At 43.4% G+C, this 17,707-nt stretch overlaps 1 protein-coding gene across 1 annotated transcript in view; it reads right to left on the bottom strand.

The window, feature by feature from the left end:
* The window catches only part of TSPEAR (thrombospondin type laminin G domain and EAR repeats), a 136,477-nt gene that overhangs the window by 82,420 nt on the left and 36,350 nt on the right, over positions 1-17,707 (bottom strand). The window contains exons 2-3 of the mRNA XM_069225716.1: positions 4,517-4,734; positions 3,885-4,123 (exon numbers count right to left, since the gene is read on the bottom strand). Coding sequence (XP_069081817.1) covers positions 3,885-4,123; positions 4,517-4,734 — 457 coding nt within the window. The remainder of the gene's footprint in view (positions 1-3,884; positions 4,124-4,516; positions 4,735-17,707) is intronic.

Genomic DNA, 17,707 nt, shown 5'->3' with positions numbered 1-17,707 from the left:
GAGCGTTACCCAACAGAAAGATGAATGGAACATTTGCTGACAATAATGCTGCTAAATTTCTATCGACTCTTATATCAAAGTGGGGGCATTTATAACACTCCTGCTTTGAAGATTTCCTAATATTATGAGTTTTGTGAGTTAAGATGTCCTTCTCTCCGGACACAAGAGTTCTAGCATATTTTTGAGAGACATTTTATCTGCTCTCATTTTCTTCTTGTTCGAAAGAGCCCCAGAAAACCATTGGTGTTCAGCCTGTCCTGCTTTTTCCTGATGCGAAATGGTGCCCACGTGTCATTGTGCTAGCCCAATGGGTAGAGGGTTTAATCAAACAATGAATGCTGATTTTATGACCACTTATTAATGTCTCATTTAGAAGATGCCCTTCTTCCCCCTCAGCGTTTGTGAGCCTTACCTGTATACAGGGTAAAAGTCGAGGGTACACGTGGGTAGACCGTAGGCGGTGTCAACCCACTCTTTTCACAGTGGATGCCATCTCCCCTGCCAAAAATGTTGGCCCTAACGAAATATGCAGAACTCGTCCCGGTGTCATTTTTAGACACTGGGACACATCCAGCAGTGCCTGCATGTTGTCTGCTTTCATTCTGAGTAGCAATATGCAGGTGAGGGCGCTTTGTTATTTTCAATTCTAGCTGGGCCCAAAACAAAGGCAGAATTTAAGGGACCATCAGGCCTCCTTTTGTGTTACTGTCCTGGCCGGAAGCTATCAGGAGCCTCACACATCGTATGAATGCAATGGATGGGAAACAAAGGCACACTGCTTGTTAATTCACAAGTACTTAAGAGAGGCATGCTTTTGACTGTTTTTCAATCCCTGTATATAAGAATTATGCATGCACTGCAAGGTTAGATGTGTTGCTCTGTCCCAGTATTTACACAAATAACAATTTAAGTACTCCTATTTTGTTTTATTTCCTTTATAGCAATGCTCTTCCCAATGCAAGGGACCAGCGCACTTTACATTACAAGTACACATTATACATTGACAACAAATCATTTTGGCCTGATTTACAAACAGCCTCTGCACTTGTGGCGGGATCTCTGCAGTGCAGTTTCTTCTTGCAGAGATCCCGCCATAACTGTGGAGCCTCTTTGTTAATTGGGCCCAATGTGTGTAAATCAATGGAAAGGATGTGTTACATAAGACAATGTAGGTTCCAAGGTGTAGGAGTCACATATCCTTCATAGCTCATTGTGCTATATTAGAAGGATTACAATTTATTACCCATCACATAAAATAAACTCTGTCATCTGCATGGTACATGATGTGCTCTGCAGGAGACATATTAACCCTCTATGCTACTTTGATTTCAAACAGGAACTAGACAAGATACAGATATAATCTAGCAAATATGTTAACCTCCAGAGTTATTTTACCATTATTATTATTCCCGGAGATTTACGGCACACAAAGATCTCTGTGTCAGGTGTCTTGAAACCTTAAGATATCTTAAAATGCAGAATTTGCAACCAATTAGGTAGAACAGATTTACTCTGACGTTTCTACTTGCTGTCTTTGTGGCACAGTTTTAAAAAATAAATGTATAAGCTGAAGCTCAGGTTGCGTCACTTTTTTGGCATAACTGTGACGCAAATCCAATTTGTTATGTATTGTAATGCACTCATATGTACTCATGATAAACCTGCTAAACACATATTCGAGGTCTTAAGATCTGATGTCACCTCTTGTGATGTCACTTCCGGTGAAGTCATGGCTTCTGATGTCACTTCCTGTGATGCTGTGTGTGATGTCATGTGCCATGATGTTGCATGCTGTGATGTCAAGCGCTGTGATGTCACTAGTATACTGCCTAACTTAGTTAGCCCTCCCACGTCTGTTTTTTAGGACCTGTGCCCTGCCTGTATACATCCCACAGTCTGCATGGTATGCCATTGACTTGTATATTTTCTATAGAAGTATCTGCGACTGACACCTAAATGAATGCATTTGCAAGTAAAGGTTGTGCGTTTTGGGATCTCTGTGTCTTTGCCAGTGCGCTATATTTATTTAGCCAGTAAAGGTTGTGTTTTTGGAGGGGGTCTGGGTGTCTTTGCCCGTGATCTCTATGTGGATGACATTGCCAGTATCTTTGTCTTTGCCAGTATCCTTTACATTAATGTAGACATTGGCTTCTATCTAAGTACAAATGACCTATGATTTTTCAGTGGCTCTGGTTGTGTGTGTAGACTATGTGTGTGTGCCAAAGACCTGTGTGTACAGGAAGGACAAGATACATTTTCAACCCAAATGACACAAGCTACAAAATATGGAAAGAGTTTGTCGTCATTTTTTAACATTGTGCTTTGTGAAGACTACCAGGGGAAGTTTATTAGCCTCAATGCCACATACGTGTGTGGTATTCATCAAACTAGATCTTTTTCTTCTCTGGAGGCTGAAATTTTGCTAAAATGTCAATAAACTGGTTTTATAAAGGAAAGATTGTATATTTTTTAGAATTTACATGTTTTTTTATGTTTTTAAGTGGACGCCCTGATGTTAACATGTACTATATTTGTGAATTTGTTAGATAAAGGACCACCACAGAGCAAAAGAGGACACGAGTGAATTAATATTAAGTTTAAGAATTTTTTTTTTTTTTTGGTTCACATAGATTTGTTAATTGACACATGTAAACTAAAGAGTTAATTCACCCATAAATGTGCATTACTTAGGACTAACCCATGGTCCTCATACCTATGATCACCCTTTAACTGATCTGTAAATTGCCACCCAGGAGCTGTAAAAAGAATGGTTATTTGAGTATTTATAGTGATTATTAAGTGGTCTGCATCGTAACAAGTGAACACAAAGTAAAATACCGATAGGGTTTTTACACAAAGAGTAACAGATGCTAAAGTGGTTGAATTATGGGAACAAAGAAGATAACAAATTGTGTTGTGCAGAGTTGAACACAAAACTACTAGAATAACAACATCAAATTGCATTTTTTTGGGTGTGGTTGCCGGGGCTTGTGGTGGTGAGTTATTGTAAGAGTGGATGGACTACCAGAGACAAATATAGAATTTATACAGACCGGAATGTGTTTAGTGGTGATTTGTGTGTATTTGCTGGTAGCCTGAATGTAAGTCACATGTGGTTTCTGGCTATCTGCATGTATTTGGTAGGGGACACTTTGGTCATTGAAGAAAGCATATAGAAAAGGATGTGATAATCAGCCCTACCCATCTCTATTGACTGACACAGGAGTTGTAACAGAGAGCATCAGATTGGCCAGTGGTATTTGTGTCCTCGTTGGTTATCTGTATGTGCTTCTCACTGACATCTACACGTTTTCCAGTGGCCTGCATGTGTTTATTAGGTGTCTGTATGTTTTGTCAGTGACACTGATGCGCTTATTAGTTACCAGTATGTGTTTATTACTGACGTCTATGTGTTTGCCTGCGACCTCTATTTTTGTTATGCTGTGGTTGTGTTCGCCAGTGACTTTAACTCCTTTTCCAAAAGGATTCGAGCAACTTTTCCACTCAACTCTGTTTTTCACCAATTAACAAGTATTTGTTAGTAACCTGAATATGTGTGCCACTGCCTTGTATATGTTTGCCACTAATCGCTATGTGATTGGCATCGGCTCTCTGATGTTTGGTTGTGATACGTTTGAGTTTGCCAAAAATGTTGGTTGGGAACTGACTGCATCTCCAATCACTGATCTAGCTTTATATGCACATTTAAAGTTCACACTATTCAAATAAACAGGGGCGAAGAAGATGTTTTATCAGGTTAGGGGATTCATTAGGCATCCACCCTGGGGAACACCTAACACAAAAAAATATATGCGAAATATGCACCTAAAACTGAAATTAGTAAATAGAGCCCTGCACCATTAAATGTACCGAACTGAACTTACACATCTAAAGGCATGTTGCAGTCAATGGTGAGAGAAAAGGAATACCCAGACACTGCCAGCACAAGTGTGTGCCACTGGTTATCTGCCAAGCTGATGTCTCGAAAGGTTACCCGTGTCTGCCAGCCATTGGCGAGGTCTTGGTTCCAGAAGAGGAAGTGGAGCTTGCTCGAGGAGTACCGCAACCCAACCAGGACATTTTTGCTTCCTTCTTTGATCATGGTAAATATATATTCATTCTTCTGTAGGGCAAGGTGTAAACAGGTTTAGGAGTTTGTACATCATGAAGCACATCTTTAAGCTCCAGTAATTCATCACAGTCTGTATATGCCCTGGGTTAATACCGCTAAAACATTAAAGAAGCACCTTATTATAAGTGTAAATACACATTTTCCAGAAGCCACTCCTCAATAGAAGTGAACATTGACAGAAGGGGCACAGAGTCTACGATACAAACTTTCCATTCCCAAGCAGTTGTAGTCATGCAACATCAGGCTAAACTGTTGATCCCAGACCACAACTATTTCGAGACAGATTTGACTTTATCATGGGGATATAGCCCAATTCCATTAAAGTCATCATAGGTGTACATGCCATTCTCATTAAAGCGTCACATCCACAAGAAGCACCTCTACCTTAGCAGGCATGCTGTCAATTTTCACAGTAATGACAAGAGAAAATTCTTCTGGGAAAAGATCACAGTGCACGAAGAGCTGGGATGCTGGGAAGCTGAGAGTATGTGCGGAAGTGGAGAAGCGGAAGCCACGAGCCCCCTGTGCCTGGATCATCCGTATCCCACTTGGTGCCGGCCTAGAAGGAGCCACTTCCGATAGGAGATCCAAAGGGCGCAAATCTGTGAAAAAGAGATTGCATGGATATTAAAAGCCTGTTGGGTGCCCCTGGGGAGGGGGCCTTTTGAAGGAGAGCAGTTGTCAGGTGTTTATGACAGTGCAAAAATGTATGGGTTCTGGGATGGCCATAACACATCACAATACTACAATGTAATGTGCCTGCGGTAGCCTAGCCTGTAGGATATGGCCTCCTACCTCTACTGCAATGCCAGAAAGGCTTGGTCAAGGTCAGTCACATCATTTACCACGATTGAACCTCCTGCCACAAAATATGCAAAATAAATACAAAAAAATCAAATAATCAGTGTTCAGATCTATATATTTTGGCACAAATTAATAAACATGACCTAACTTCTAACACGTTCATATTTTATTTAATGGTAGGTCGAGACAACTAGTTAGTCAGTCTCGCTCAGCACTCTGGCATTTTTTCTTTACCGTGACAATACCTATGAGTATTGTCATGCTAATGAGGGCACTTTAGCTAAAGTATGAACTTTACGAAAAGGAGCAGTCATATACTCCCTCTACTCTTGTAGGTAGAAAATAATTTAACAATTTAAAACCAGACGAATATTACCTTATATAACCATTGCTTACTGACTGGTATGAACACGTATGCATCAATGGTGTCGCTGTTGACGCTTTGTGCTGGGGGTTATTTTTAACAACCAGGTAAGCGGCTGTGCACACGCGAATTTGAAAAGTGGAGAGCACGCGCCACCACACAGGGCCACCCCTGTTCAGCAGTGCTTGTTTCTGCCCTCGGGTGTCCTGGGCCGAGATGCACCTGCTTGTTAGGTGTTTTTCAGACTTTCCAGTGGGATTAGCCAATTATGAAATACTGAGCCCTTTCACCGCCTGGCGGAGTGACGTATTTCAATTTTAAATTTTAGTCTAGCTTTGTTAAAAAGCAAGTATGTTTTTCCATTCTTTCTGCAATGTTTGATCATGTCTAGGGCGGGGCAGAGTGGCTTAAATTGCGAGAAATGACGATGGGTATTTTGGGATTTGAGACTCTTGATCGGATGAGGTGCGTCCCGATTCACACGGCGCAGTATTTGTGTTTCACACTTACTTGCAGCCCTCAGCTTGAAGTACATTTGCTCACTCGGGCTTCCTGCTCTGTGCACGGTTGCTGCAGGTCATCTGTTATTACAGGTTAATAAAATCTGTGCCAAGGTGAGAGACTCTGCCTAGTACGACGTGCTGCATGTCAATGGAAACAGGCAGTGCAGACAGTGGAGTAGCGTGGGTTGTCAGCACCCGGGGCAAGGCAAGTAATTTGCGTCCCCTAACCCGGGGCAAGGCAAGTAATTTGCACCCCCTAACCCGTGGATTTAGTCTCTTCCAAGATGTTGCGCCCAGTGCGGCCGGCCCCCCCTGCACCCCCCCCACGCTACGCCACTGATTGCAGATGCAACTGAGAAGGCCACATATGTACCGTTAGCCAGGGCTGGCTTTAGCGCTGGTAGCTCCTGGTGCAGTAATCATTTTTGGCGACCCACCGCCCATGACCTCCACCTTGGATTCCTTCACTACCACTTGGCAAAAGTGCCACTCATACCTCCATAGCCCCTCTCTCACATACATTTCATTTTTTTACAGCGCTGGTTAAGGGCGGATTTACTAATCCATTCAGCTATCCACATTAAACTACAGATCTGTTCTGTGCAGCTGGCTACTTTATGGTGAGTCAAAGCTGCCACTAGACAAAACTCCCATCCCTCTCTTTAGCAGGAACATTAATCACAAGAGTTATTGTGACATTTTTATTGTTGCCTGAAAGCTGGATGCACAAGGAACTCTGCATCAGATGCTTTCAAATCATAAATTATTCCTCAACACAGTGCCCCCACCCTCAGGTCAGTGCCCCCCTCCAGGTCAGCATCCAGTGTGACCGCACCAGTCACACCACCCTAAAGCTGGCCCACCCTTGGCCCTGCTGCGGACTATCCCTAACTACTGCAATGCCGCAGTGGAAGCGACCTCTACGAAGCAACATATAGTAGGCTATGAAGGTCACATATTCTCATTTCAATTAATGTCCATCCGGGAGCAACACAAAACCACTGACGTTTGCAACTTATGCTTAGGATTCCAGTTGATCTCTCACACAATAGCCATGCAAACTACAACTCATACACCAAATGCAATGCTCATGTACAATTACAAATGTTGTAAATAAAGTGACTGATGTGATAAATATTACATTAGCAACACAAAAGGGTGATGGACAGAGTACTGAAACTTTTCAAACACTTCAACCCCCAGTTTGAAAAGTTTCAGCACTCCGTCCATCATCCTTTTGTGATGCTAAAGTTGCCCTAGGTGGGAAGAGTATGCCCAGATGTGGTTTCCATGCTCACTATGCCACTGGATTCAACCTAGCCAGGCTGATGAAGGGTGATACCCGGAAATCGGTCACAGGATGCTTGTTTCCGGTCCATGGAGGACCTGGCCTGACAGTATGGGCTGGACTGTTCTCATAGGGAACAGGGTCAAGACTGATTTGCATATGGCTAGGTCCAAACTGGGGTGGTGTGGTGAGCAAAAGAATGGTGGATTAAACACAGATCTGTGACTGGGGAGTGTTTAAAAAGTTTTAGTACTCCGTCCCTCATTCTTCTGTGTTGATAATTATTACATTATTATTCACTCAATGAAAGAGAAAACTATGAATGTAGTATTATTTATTTTTTTGAGTGTGTTGTTATTTAAGTATTTTAGCTTTTAGGTGTGTTATTTATTTATTGATATAAATAATATTCTGAGTTAATATACCTTGCATTTAGTGTGCACGTTATGGTTTGCATGTTGTATGTGAGTGTGTGTGTGTGTGTGTGTGTGGGGGGGGATGTGTGTGAACATATATTCTCAAATGGATTGTTTGAACCTCAAAAACACGCTACACAAGGCATCCTCTTTTGTTTTAGATAAAACACCTAATTTTTTCTAAAACATCCTGGTGTTCCTAATTGCCGGAAAACATTTTTAAAAACAGACCTCGTGGAGAGCCAGTATGCATGAGAGTGCAGACATTGACTCAGAGACTTATCAAGTTGTTTGTGCATCCTGTGTTGCAGGCTGGAGAGTGATTTAAAAATAGATTCCCCCTTCCCCAGCTGGCCAGTACTAATGCCAGGGCTGGCATGGCAGGTTCAAAACACATACCAGCCTAGGAAAAGGGCCTGGATGTTAAAGAAAAGCACATGACCTCTTTCTGTCAGGCTCAGGAGAATTACGCCTGGCTAAAGGCCTTCGAGTTCAGTGTGAGCAGATAGCCCAGTTCTTCATGATCTTGGTCTGCCAGAGGTATGGGGGACCCCTTATGGTAGCCACAATGCCACCAATACTAGAAAAGTGCCTAAGCGGTGGTGCTTTCCAGAAAAAGCCCCTGTTTAGAGGAGAAAGCCCACTTGGCAACAAAACTCCAGATGGTGGTAATGCTGGAGAAGGTACTGGAATACAGGAGAAAGCAGAAGCAGGAGCTGGACAGAATCCAAGCAGAACTGCAGGACAGGTAACAGGATTCAGGAAAACAGCTCGGAAGAGAAGAAACCCATGACATGACTGATGAGCATTGTGATTAAGGGCAAGGCAATTCTGATCTCCTTAGGTACAAAAATCTCAGGAAACGACATCAGAAAGGAGAAACCCTGATTGGAAGATATTACACAGGACTATGGATGGCCATCCTACTGAATTGGGCAAATACACATCCGTCCTTGGGAATTCTGGGAGGAAGAAACACTGGGAATATGGTGGTAAGCAAGGTAACTTCTAGCAGCAAGCCCCCAGGGTCAGAGTGAAGGCGCTGAGGACAACACCAACGGGCCAGACGCCATGAGACAAGTAAACAAGAAGATCACAGTGGCCCACCGGAGTCCCCTGCACCTCTTAAGCATGAGACGCGCTGCACCCACATGAGCCTGCTTCAAAAGCTGGTGTCGGTCACGACCGCGGTACCACATTTTCTCCATCTTTGGGCATGGTAGACAGCACAACTATCCAACCAATCTTGGCAAAGGTAGGGAGCAACCAAAGTCTGCTTGGATTGGACAAGAAAAAGGAGGCGACAAAAGACACCCCACAGCCTCACCACCTTAGGCAATGCAAGCGAGTAAGGACACCAAATACTCAAGCAGCTGAGCAGTGAGGCAGACAACCCAATATTCCCAGTCTGTGAGGAAGGTGGGGGCAAACAAAGACCCTCTTGCCCTTAAAGATGTGGAGGATCAATAAGCCTGCAGATGAGCAAGACTGGGCAAAAATAACATGGGGCACGACATACCGTCCACCCTTGGACAAGCTGGGCAGCTTAACAAAGAAACACCCCTCCCCTTTTTGGCCAGGTGGAATGGGGTGGAGGGAGGGGTGAGCAAAGACATATCCCACTCGTCCTTGGTTACGGCATAGGACCCTCATGCAAGATGGAGTACTAAATACCTCCAACATTGGGCAATGCAGGGGAGCAACCAAATACACAACCTGACACACTTGCACAAGGATGGAGTATAATACATTACTCCCGCCACTTCTGGCCATCTGTGGTATCGAAATCTACAACACCCGCCTTCTGCAAGCTGAGGGGCTGCCAACTAAACCCCAAAGTACTCTGAGTGATGCAAAGTTAATAGTCATAAACATCTGAAACTATTAATGCCTACGAAACCATTGGGCACATTATAGCCCATTACTTACTTGTGTTTAATTTGGACCAGTGGTTGCAGGTAGTGGGCAGCAGCACTCATTTTTGGGGACTGTGGCATATTTTTCATCATGAGACTTTGACCCTGAGTAAGAGAAAGAAAGGCAATAAAGGGAGAAGGAAGGGAAAAGAGGGAGATAATAAAACAGTGACAAAGAGAAAAAGCAGAAATATAAAAGAAATTGCAAGAGGGAAATAAAGAGATCGGAAGAGACAGGAAGTGTAGGATGGTGAAAGAAAGAGGTCTGAAATAAAATTAAATATGGGCAGTATTGACATTCAATGCATTATTTCTAGGGGTGGACGGTGAACTCAGCTCCGCTCGCAGAGATTGCAAAGTTATTCCCACTCCATGTAAAGCACGGAGTTCTGAAAAATTACAAGTAGTGGGGCTGAGCGGACTTTTTTTCCACGCTCACACTCGTCAATGGTGAGTTGGTGAGCGCGAGCAAGGAAAATCTTACTCAAGGCCACCTCCCGGCGAGATTTCTCAATGCGAGCAGTCGCAGTATGGTTGCGACCGCTCATGTTGAGAAACCTTCTGTTTGCGTTGAGGTAGCTGCAGCTCAAGTAAAAAATCAACTCGAGCAGCAGAAAAGAAGCAGTGCCCTACTGTGCTGCGCAGGGAGCCATTCATGCCGATTTTTCAGCGCTGGACAAACACCTGCCGCTAAAAATCAGCGTGAACGGTGTGACCTAGTGCACTCCGCCTCTTGCGGAACTCCGCATACTGCAGCTGAGTTTTTTGGGTACTTCGCGGAGCTCTGCGTAGCGCAACTCCATGAACTCTGCCCAGCCCTAATTATTTCACAAATACAGTACCACGTAATCTAAGCTATGATATTCCTATTTAAAACAATAATGATTACTTGCGGATGGAATCCCACTTTTAAATTACAAATGAGTGGAAAACGACCATACATTCCCAACATATTCCTTCAGATTGTCATTCACAACTCATTTCCAATAGTCACACATGAGAGAGTATGGTAGTACCTTAACTTTTGAATTTCATGACTGTACGTTAATATATGCATAAATGTGAGCTGTCAGTAACTTCTGTTAAGGAAAAAGGCAAACTGAATATGACCTAAAACAAAAAAGCCAACTAAAATTGCCAAGCTATGGCGTTCCAGGCAAAACAAAAATCCTCCAATGCACTACCCATCACCTAACACACGTTATCACAAAAGACATTGCTGGCATCCTCACATATGACAGCAACCGCAGTCGGCAATACAATAAGCTGGGCTCACAAAGATTATGAAGAGAAGAAAGGCTGCACTACTAGATGCCCTCTAGATGTCCTCACAGACGCATCTAGCGACTTCACAGAGAGGATACTGAGAACAATTGACAAATGCGGAAGTTGCACTAAACAGAGAGCATAGATGAAAACAATCGCTAAGACAATAAAACCTGCAGTGCCCACTGTTGGGAAACAGTGGCACCGCAGAATCACCAAAATCATGTAGAAATGATTAATGCTGCAGCACCACTCAAGAATTAAACACTAAACCAGGGGTCTTCAAACTGGGGGGCAGGCCCCCCCTAGGGGTGCCTCCAGTGATCTCAGGGTGGGTGCCAGGCTCGGGCCAAAAGGAGCATTATGCAAATAACAGTCCTTTGTTTTAAACAGAAAAAAATGCATTGCATGTTTAAAAAGGTAACAGAACTTACCTGCAAGATTTAAATAAGTCTAGACATATTTAAACATTACCAACTTAATAGAATAATTGTGAAAAATTATCGGGGGAGGTTATTTGTGTTCCCACTGTGGTGGCGCTCGGCATTAAAAAGTTTGAAAACCACTGCACTAAACAGAGCCAATACTCAAGATCAGAGACACTGATGCCAAGTCCACCCTGATTACAGTGAATGAGAATTTATAAAGCCACTCAGACAGTCGATAGAGCTACGAGGCCTTACTATTGCGCCTGGAAATTACCCTGCATATCGGTAGCTATGATAACCAAGGACACCAAAAATTATCCAAATGAAGATGCTTCGCTGATATTCTGAAACTACCCACAACCACAGCACACCAGAAAAAGAAAGTTCTGTTTCCCAATCAGTGGACTTCAGGAGAGGGTTTGCCACTCCTTGTGACCCTAGAGGTTTCTGCATACCCTGAAATGTATCAACTCAAAATGTAGATCACCCCAGAGTCACCAGCAAGATGTCCGGTTCCTAAGGGTGACACTAAAAGGGTAGGGGGGTGACTGCATTACCAATAATCCTATGATCAGGCAGCAGAAACATACAGGGGTGCAAAACGTGTGTTCTACAACCATACAAATGTCTGACATGTTTTTGAAAATACAAAAACACAGGGAAAATATTTCTAGTGGCATGGGTCTGATTGTATTCATATAGAACGCTGCCACAAATATTTACCACTATAGTAGAAATAAAAAAGGAAAAAGACGTCGACACCCAGCACTTTTATGATGTCATTAAAGTGTTGTGTGATGTTATAAGACACTAATGTGACGTCGCTGAATTCCATTGTGAGGCTACTAGACCCCATTACATTGTTCCTTAACCCCGCAGTGATGATATTCACAACTACAGGCGTGCCCCTTGCTCCCAGTACAAAAGACTGTAGAGAGCTCAATCGCGAAGATACTGTGCCCTGGGTTGGTTTTACTGACTCGTTACTGTAAATACATATTGAAAGATTTTATGGGAAAACGTTGTTCTTTTAATCTGCTCTTAGCTTCGAAACTTTGCTCGACAAGCTTCTGACGGTAATATTTGCTGATATTGCTAGCATAGTCCATGGATGTTCCCGTATTTCCAATAATCGCAACTACATTTTAAAAATGTTTTATTCATTGCTTGTTTACTTTATAAATGTGATGCATATGTGTAGCTTATTGTTGTTGGTTTTGTTTTTTGCTTTCTGTATGTTTTGATGGTTTTAACAATCGAGTAAAGTACTTTGTGATACTACTGTGCTCACGGTATGACTTCTGTGGTCCTTGAGGACACAATGTCTCGTGATCAACGTATTGAGTTAGCCAGTAAATAAAGAGAATAATAAATCGCGACTCAGCCTTCTCACGTAGCTTGATCTTTGGCAAACCATGTGTCTAATCGGGAATTACAATATGAAAACAAAAGGGCTACATTGGCGAGTGCTGCTTCTGGTTCTAAGCCAGCACTTCCTTCACGCACAGCTGTTTCGACCACATCCTCCGTATGGGGCGCTTCTAAGCACTCTCCTCTTGCACACCTAGCGTCTACCTTCACTGGCAGGGATCGGCACCGGGTCAAATTTACTCACAACTGCCTAAAGCCGGCCCATGTTGACTTTTGCATCAAAGTCACCACAGAGCCTTTGATCCGGGCCCGCGCCCCGTCCTTTGAACTTTGTTGTACTCACCTGGCGGCCCCGCAGAGCGGGGTCCTAAATGGCTTCTCAGAAGCGCTATTTACTGTACAGACGGCATTGGGTGTCAGCCGGGTGCCACCGCACGGGGGGCACGACACAGCTGCAGCCGTTTATGGAGAGAGCCTGTCACATTTCTGGGGCCGGAAGCGCGAAAAGAGGATATTTTATTTCTACCACAGGGGTGATGTGAGCCCTTGTTTGGGTTTCCCGGGGACACCGCTGCAGGATTCCTTCGGTCCAGGCTGCAGACATGCATCTGCTGGTGTTGCCAAAACAGTGCGCCGGGCTTTCACTTCGACGTCCTGCCGAAAGATGGCAAAAAGGAGCCACATTTTTCAGAGGACGAGTGGCAGCAGAGGTGCTGTCGAAAAGCAGGATCGAGAGGCACCTTAGCTCTCTGATAACAACATTTGCCGTAGAAGTGTGCGTGCAATCTGCAGGTCACCTGTTCTAAGCCCAATTTGTCCAACTCAACCTTTCATCTTTGTGAGGTCGATAAAATGAGTTCCACTGATTTTAATAGCTGTAAAGCGTCATACATATGCACAGCGATACAGTTTTTGTATTAATGGCACCTCTGCCATCGGACATACTTTTGAAAGCAGGTGAATATAATAAAAAGACGCGTTTTAATAGCCTCTATGCCAGTCTGTCAGGATATCCCTGAAATGCCTCATCCTTTACAAAGGACACAGGGAGGAGACTTCTAGAGAACTCAAAGGCCCAGTGCGGGCTTCATCTGTCATCACTCTATTTCTAGATAGTAAACAACCAATATTGCTGAAAAGAAGGTATGTATGAATGTGGTATTTCTAGAGTGCAAACCTAGCCAAAAGGCAGTGGAGTGCTGTACACGGTTTAAGTCCTGCATAGAGTCAATGAGTGGTAGTAGAGGTATATGGTTTGTGGTCTGTTAATGCATTGTGATGTATCGTTTGCTAAAGAGCTGCGTCTTCAACTCTTTCCTAAATGAAGCAGAATGGGGTGATACTAATGTGTTCCAGATCCTTGAGCATAGATGAAAAAGGCCTTGTTTTTTCCTTTTTCACACTTCTTAAACTGTGGTCTAATGGTGTCCCGGCTGCGAGTGTGCTGAGAACGCCCAGGGATGGTGAACATGTCTGCAAGATAAGTGAGGATGCTGGTCGTGATGGCTTTGAAATGATGCAGCTCGTCTTGATGATGGTGTGGGCCTGAAAGACGATCCAATGGAGTTCCACCAGGAAGAGGGTGAGTCAAGTGAGTTAAACAACCCCACTTAAATTAACAGGAGAATATACACTACCAGTATTCATGGATGCATGTTCACTTTGCGATATGGACTTGTATAAAAATAAGATATTATTTTACATGGTCACTAGGTGATTAATACCACATATGGCAACATGCTTGTCAGATACTATATCAAAATCTATGATACTGACCTTTATTTATATTGCATCCAATACATCCGCTCATTACATCATCATCATCATGGGTAGTATGTTATTAATATTATTATCTTTACACCATTTACCTAACCCAATTAACAATTTATTCATCTATTATACGTACCTGTTCTTGGTTGCATGGCACTATATATCGAGGTTGATAACACCGACGGACAAACGTTATTATATCTAGTACATCGCCAAGCTAAGTATATAATTACTACTCTTACCTCCACCTTTACTTACATTATACTTACTGTTCAATATAGTTGGTAGGTACATGTAATGGATTAAATACTTTGTAAAGCAGTATAATGCATGCAATATTTTTGGGGGGTACCCTATATGCAATATTTTGGGGGAGTACCCTATACTTACCTAGCATTGTAGTGGTATAATGCTGTACTGGGTGCAATAAAATTGTCAAGTTATAAAATGCATGTAATATAGTGTGGGTATGCCAGCAACTTACAACCCCAATCAGACTCTGGGCAAAAACGATTTGAATTTAAATACTATATAAATGCAGTACAAAATTGCACCTGTTACAGAAATGGGAAACACAATTTTTAATCTAAAAAATGAGTTCACAATGGGTGTTTCCTTCTTTTGGGCGACATGTATAGAGTCCTCACTTGAGCACATTTATAAACTCATTAGGAGGCAGAATGTAATTTTTGTGCCACGCACTTTAATGCACATTGTAAGAGGTATAGAGTGGCAGGTCTTGTTATGGGGCTTCTTTGAGGTTCTGAAGTGTGCTGGGTTGATTTGTTCGCTGAGGCCACTAAGTGAATTTTGCCCTTTGCCTCCTGCTTTAGACGACGATGCAGGATGAAAGCGAGGCTCCAGTAAAGAGCAGTGGAGGCCATCCTTACATCTTTAATAAAGAAAGAGTTGGAAGGAAAGTTACTGCCCCCACCCCACCCAGGGAGATAGCAGCAGACGCCATGCACTCAACAACAACTGGCTCCCTAAATCTCTTCTTCGGCTTTGCCTCTTCTCTCCTCTTTCTGTGTGTCCAGTTCTCTGACTAAACCGTGACCAGTAAAAGAAATGACAGGTAAAAGTGAACCGCAAAGAGAGGGGAGAGGTACAGTAGAAGGAGGAGGCAAAGGCAGGGAGAGCTAGAGATAAGGTAAAGAAAAAGGCAAGGGAGGGAGAGGTGTAAGATAAAGAGAAAAATTTAAGGTAGCCAGGAAACAAAATACAGAGAGGTAGGAGGAGGCTGGAAAAGAAAGAGATGTAGAGAAAGGTCCGATTTCAGAGTGAGGTACAGAGAACTGAAGCTATGGAGACACAGAGGCAGAGAGAGGGCGGAGGACAGGGTGCACATATGGGTCAGGTAACGACAGAGGGAAGTACAGGGATATGCAAAGTAGAGAACGAGTGGTAGGATACGGGGGGAAGTGAAGCAATATTGGAAGACAAGTCAGGTAAAGAGACTGATCAGAGAGAACTAGAGAGGAGGGGTAGATGCTTGAGAAGAGAGACATAAGTAAGGTAGAGAAAAAGAGGTGATATTTAGAGAGAGAACTGTTGTATAAAGAGAGAGAGCAGTAGGTACAAAGAGAGGTAGAGGCAAATAGGCAAATAGAGAGACAGCGAGAGAGGTAAAGGGAGAGTGGAGAGGTGAATTAGGGAGCTGGACATGGTACAGAACTGTTGCCTCGCCATAATATGTTAGATAAATCATAAATTATAAAACAACTTGGCCATTCCAGTCAAAAAGGAGAAAGACTGTATTAAATGTATTGCTAGAAATAAAATTAACTGTTTCACTTCAATATTAGAAATAGCCATTCCATGCCTATTTCTAGCCTGTTGGTCACAGACTTGTCAGGCATATCTCAAAGGAAAGGTTTCAGTAGCTGCATAAACACCACAACACTTTGGGTGTTATAACCAGCAGAGGCCGCTCCCTTGGGGCAGAGGAGTGTTGCCCCCCACTGCTGCCAGCGCTGCTAAAAAGGTGAAAAATAAAATGATAATAAAATACATCCTGAGCTGAGCCATGTTTAGTGGACGGGTCCACTGCTGCTGACTGGCAGCCAGGGGAGTGATGCTCACTCCACCAGTTTACACTGCACATGTGATTTTAGCCAGCCGTCTTGCGACAGCCAGCCTGACATGCACACTGTAAACCTCCCCACTCAGCTAGGTGGGGAGCAGGCACAGGCCCCCAGTGTCTGCTGGAGCGTTGAGGCAGACCGCGCCAGCCAATCCTGGCACTGCTCTCGTGGTGCTAACATTATCAGCAGCATGAGAACAGCGTCTAGATTGGTGTGGGACTTCAATTGCTGCAATCGGAGCGCCAAGGGACTGCACATGGGCCAGAGGAAGTGAGCCAGTGGAGGTAAGCACATTTTTAGTTTTCATTTTCCCTCCCTCCATGTAGGGCTAGTGCTGGGGTTGTTCACAATACGTATAGTCCATTGTTGTCGAGCATTGCCAGTCATCCGTGGATGGATCTCATCCCATTTTTTGTACTTGGGGGACTCCGAGGTAGAGGGGAACCTTTGTGACAAGGATTGCCCACATGCGCTGGTACCCTAAATATTTGGTTGGTTGCACCACCAAAGGTTTAGCCGCCACTGGCTATAACCAGAGATATTATCTACCTCATTTTCCATATTTATACTTTGAAGAAGTATATGCGTTTTCACCAGTTAAAGCACTATATGCCAGAACCTTGTTAATTGATATCGTTCAGTTTCAAGTTAGGCTGGTCCTTGTTTTACGTTGTTACACATACATCCATTAAACACCCACAGGCACAAGCCCTATGTTGTTATGTTTACATGGCTGTGTTGTATGGTAATGTTAATCTTTGTTGATATTACTTTCTTCGAAAGCATTTTTCGTTTATATAATCTGTACCTTTAAGGCATGCTATTTCCATGAGCCTAACATGTGACACATCATTTGCTTTAATCTACACCTACCAACAGCTGTCCATTTTCTGAAAACTCAGGCATTGTCTCCAAAATCCAACTGTCCTTTCAGTAAATAAGTCAGTTTGTCCCTAAGCAGTAGCTTGTTTTATAAATGCACTGATTTTGTCTATAAATGTGTATTTTTTATTTTTCTGCTAATAAGCTCACTTGCTCCTTAACATCTGCTTGCCACGTTCAGGAAATGTATTTATTTTCTCGACACCACCACTGACAGTGCGAGCTCTGAGAAGGCGCAGCTGCGCGACAGAGCACAAGGAAAGCCAGCACAGACAAGCAGCAGCTGAGTGACAGCTTATGCGCTGTCTCGCCCTGGTCCCTACCTAATCCCTTAATTGGCGGAGTTGGCAGTCTGTCTCTCAGATTCTGACAGTCGGGGAGGGGAAGACACTGAACCTTGGCACAGTTTTGCCAGTGCCGAAGGCCCAGCCATTCAGACCCCTCACTGTTGGTATATGTGCTGGCCCTACCATTTCCCTTGCT

The sequence above is a fragment of the Pleurodeles waltl genome, chromosome 3_1, assembly GCF_031143425.1.
Source record: "Pleurodeles waltl isolate 20211129_DDA chromosome 3_1, aPleWal1.hap1.20221129, whole genome shotgun sequence".
Taxonomy (NCBI): domain Eukaryota; kingdom Metazoa; phylum Chordata; class Amphibia; order Caudata; family Salamandridae; genus Pleurodeles; species Pleurodeles waltl.
Note: the sequence above shows the minus strand (reverse complement) of the source record. Positions and strands in the feature narration are given on the sequence as shown.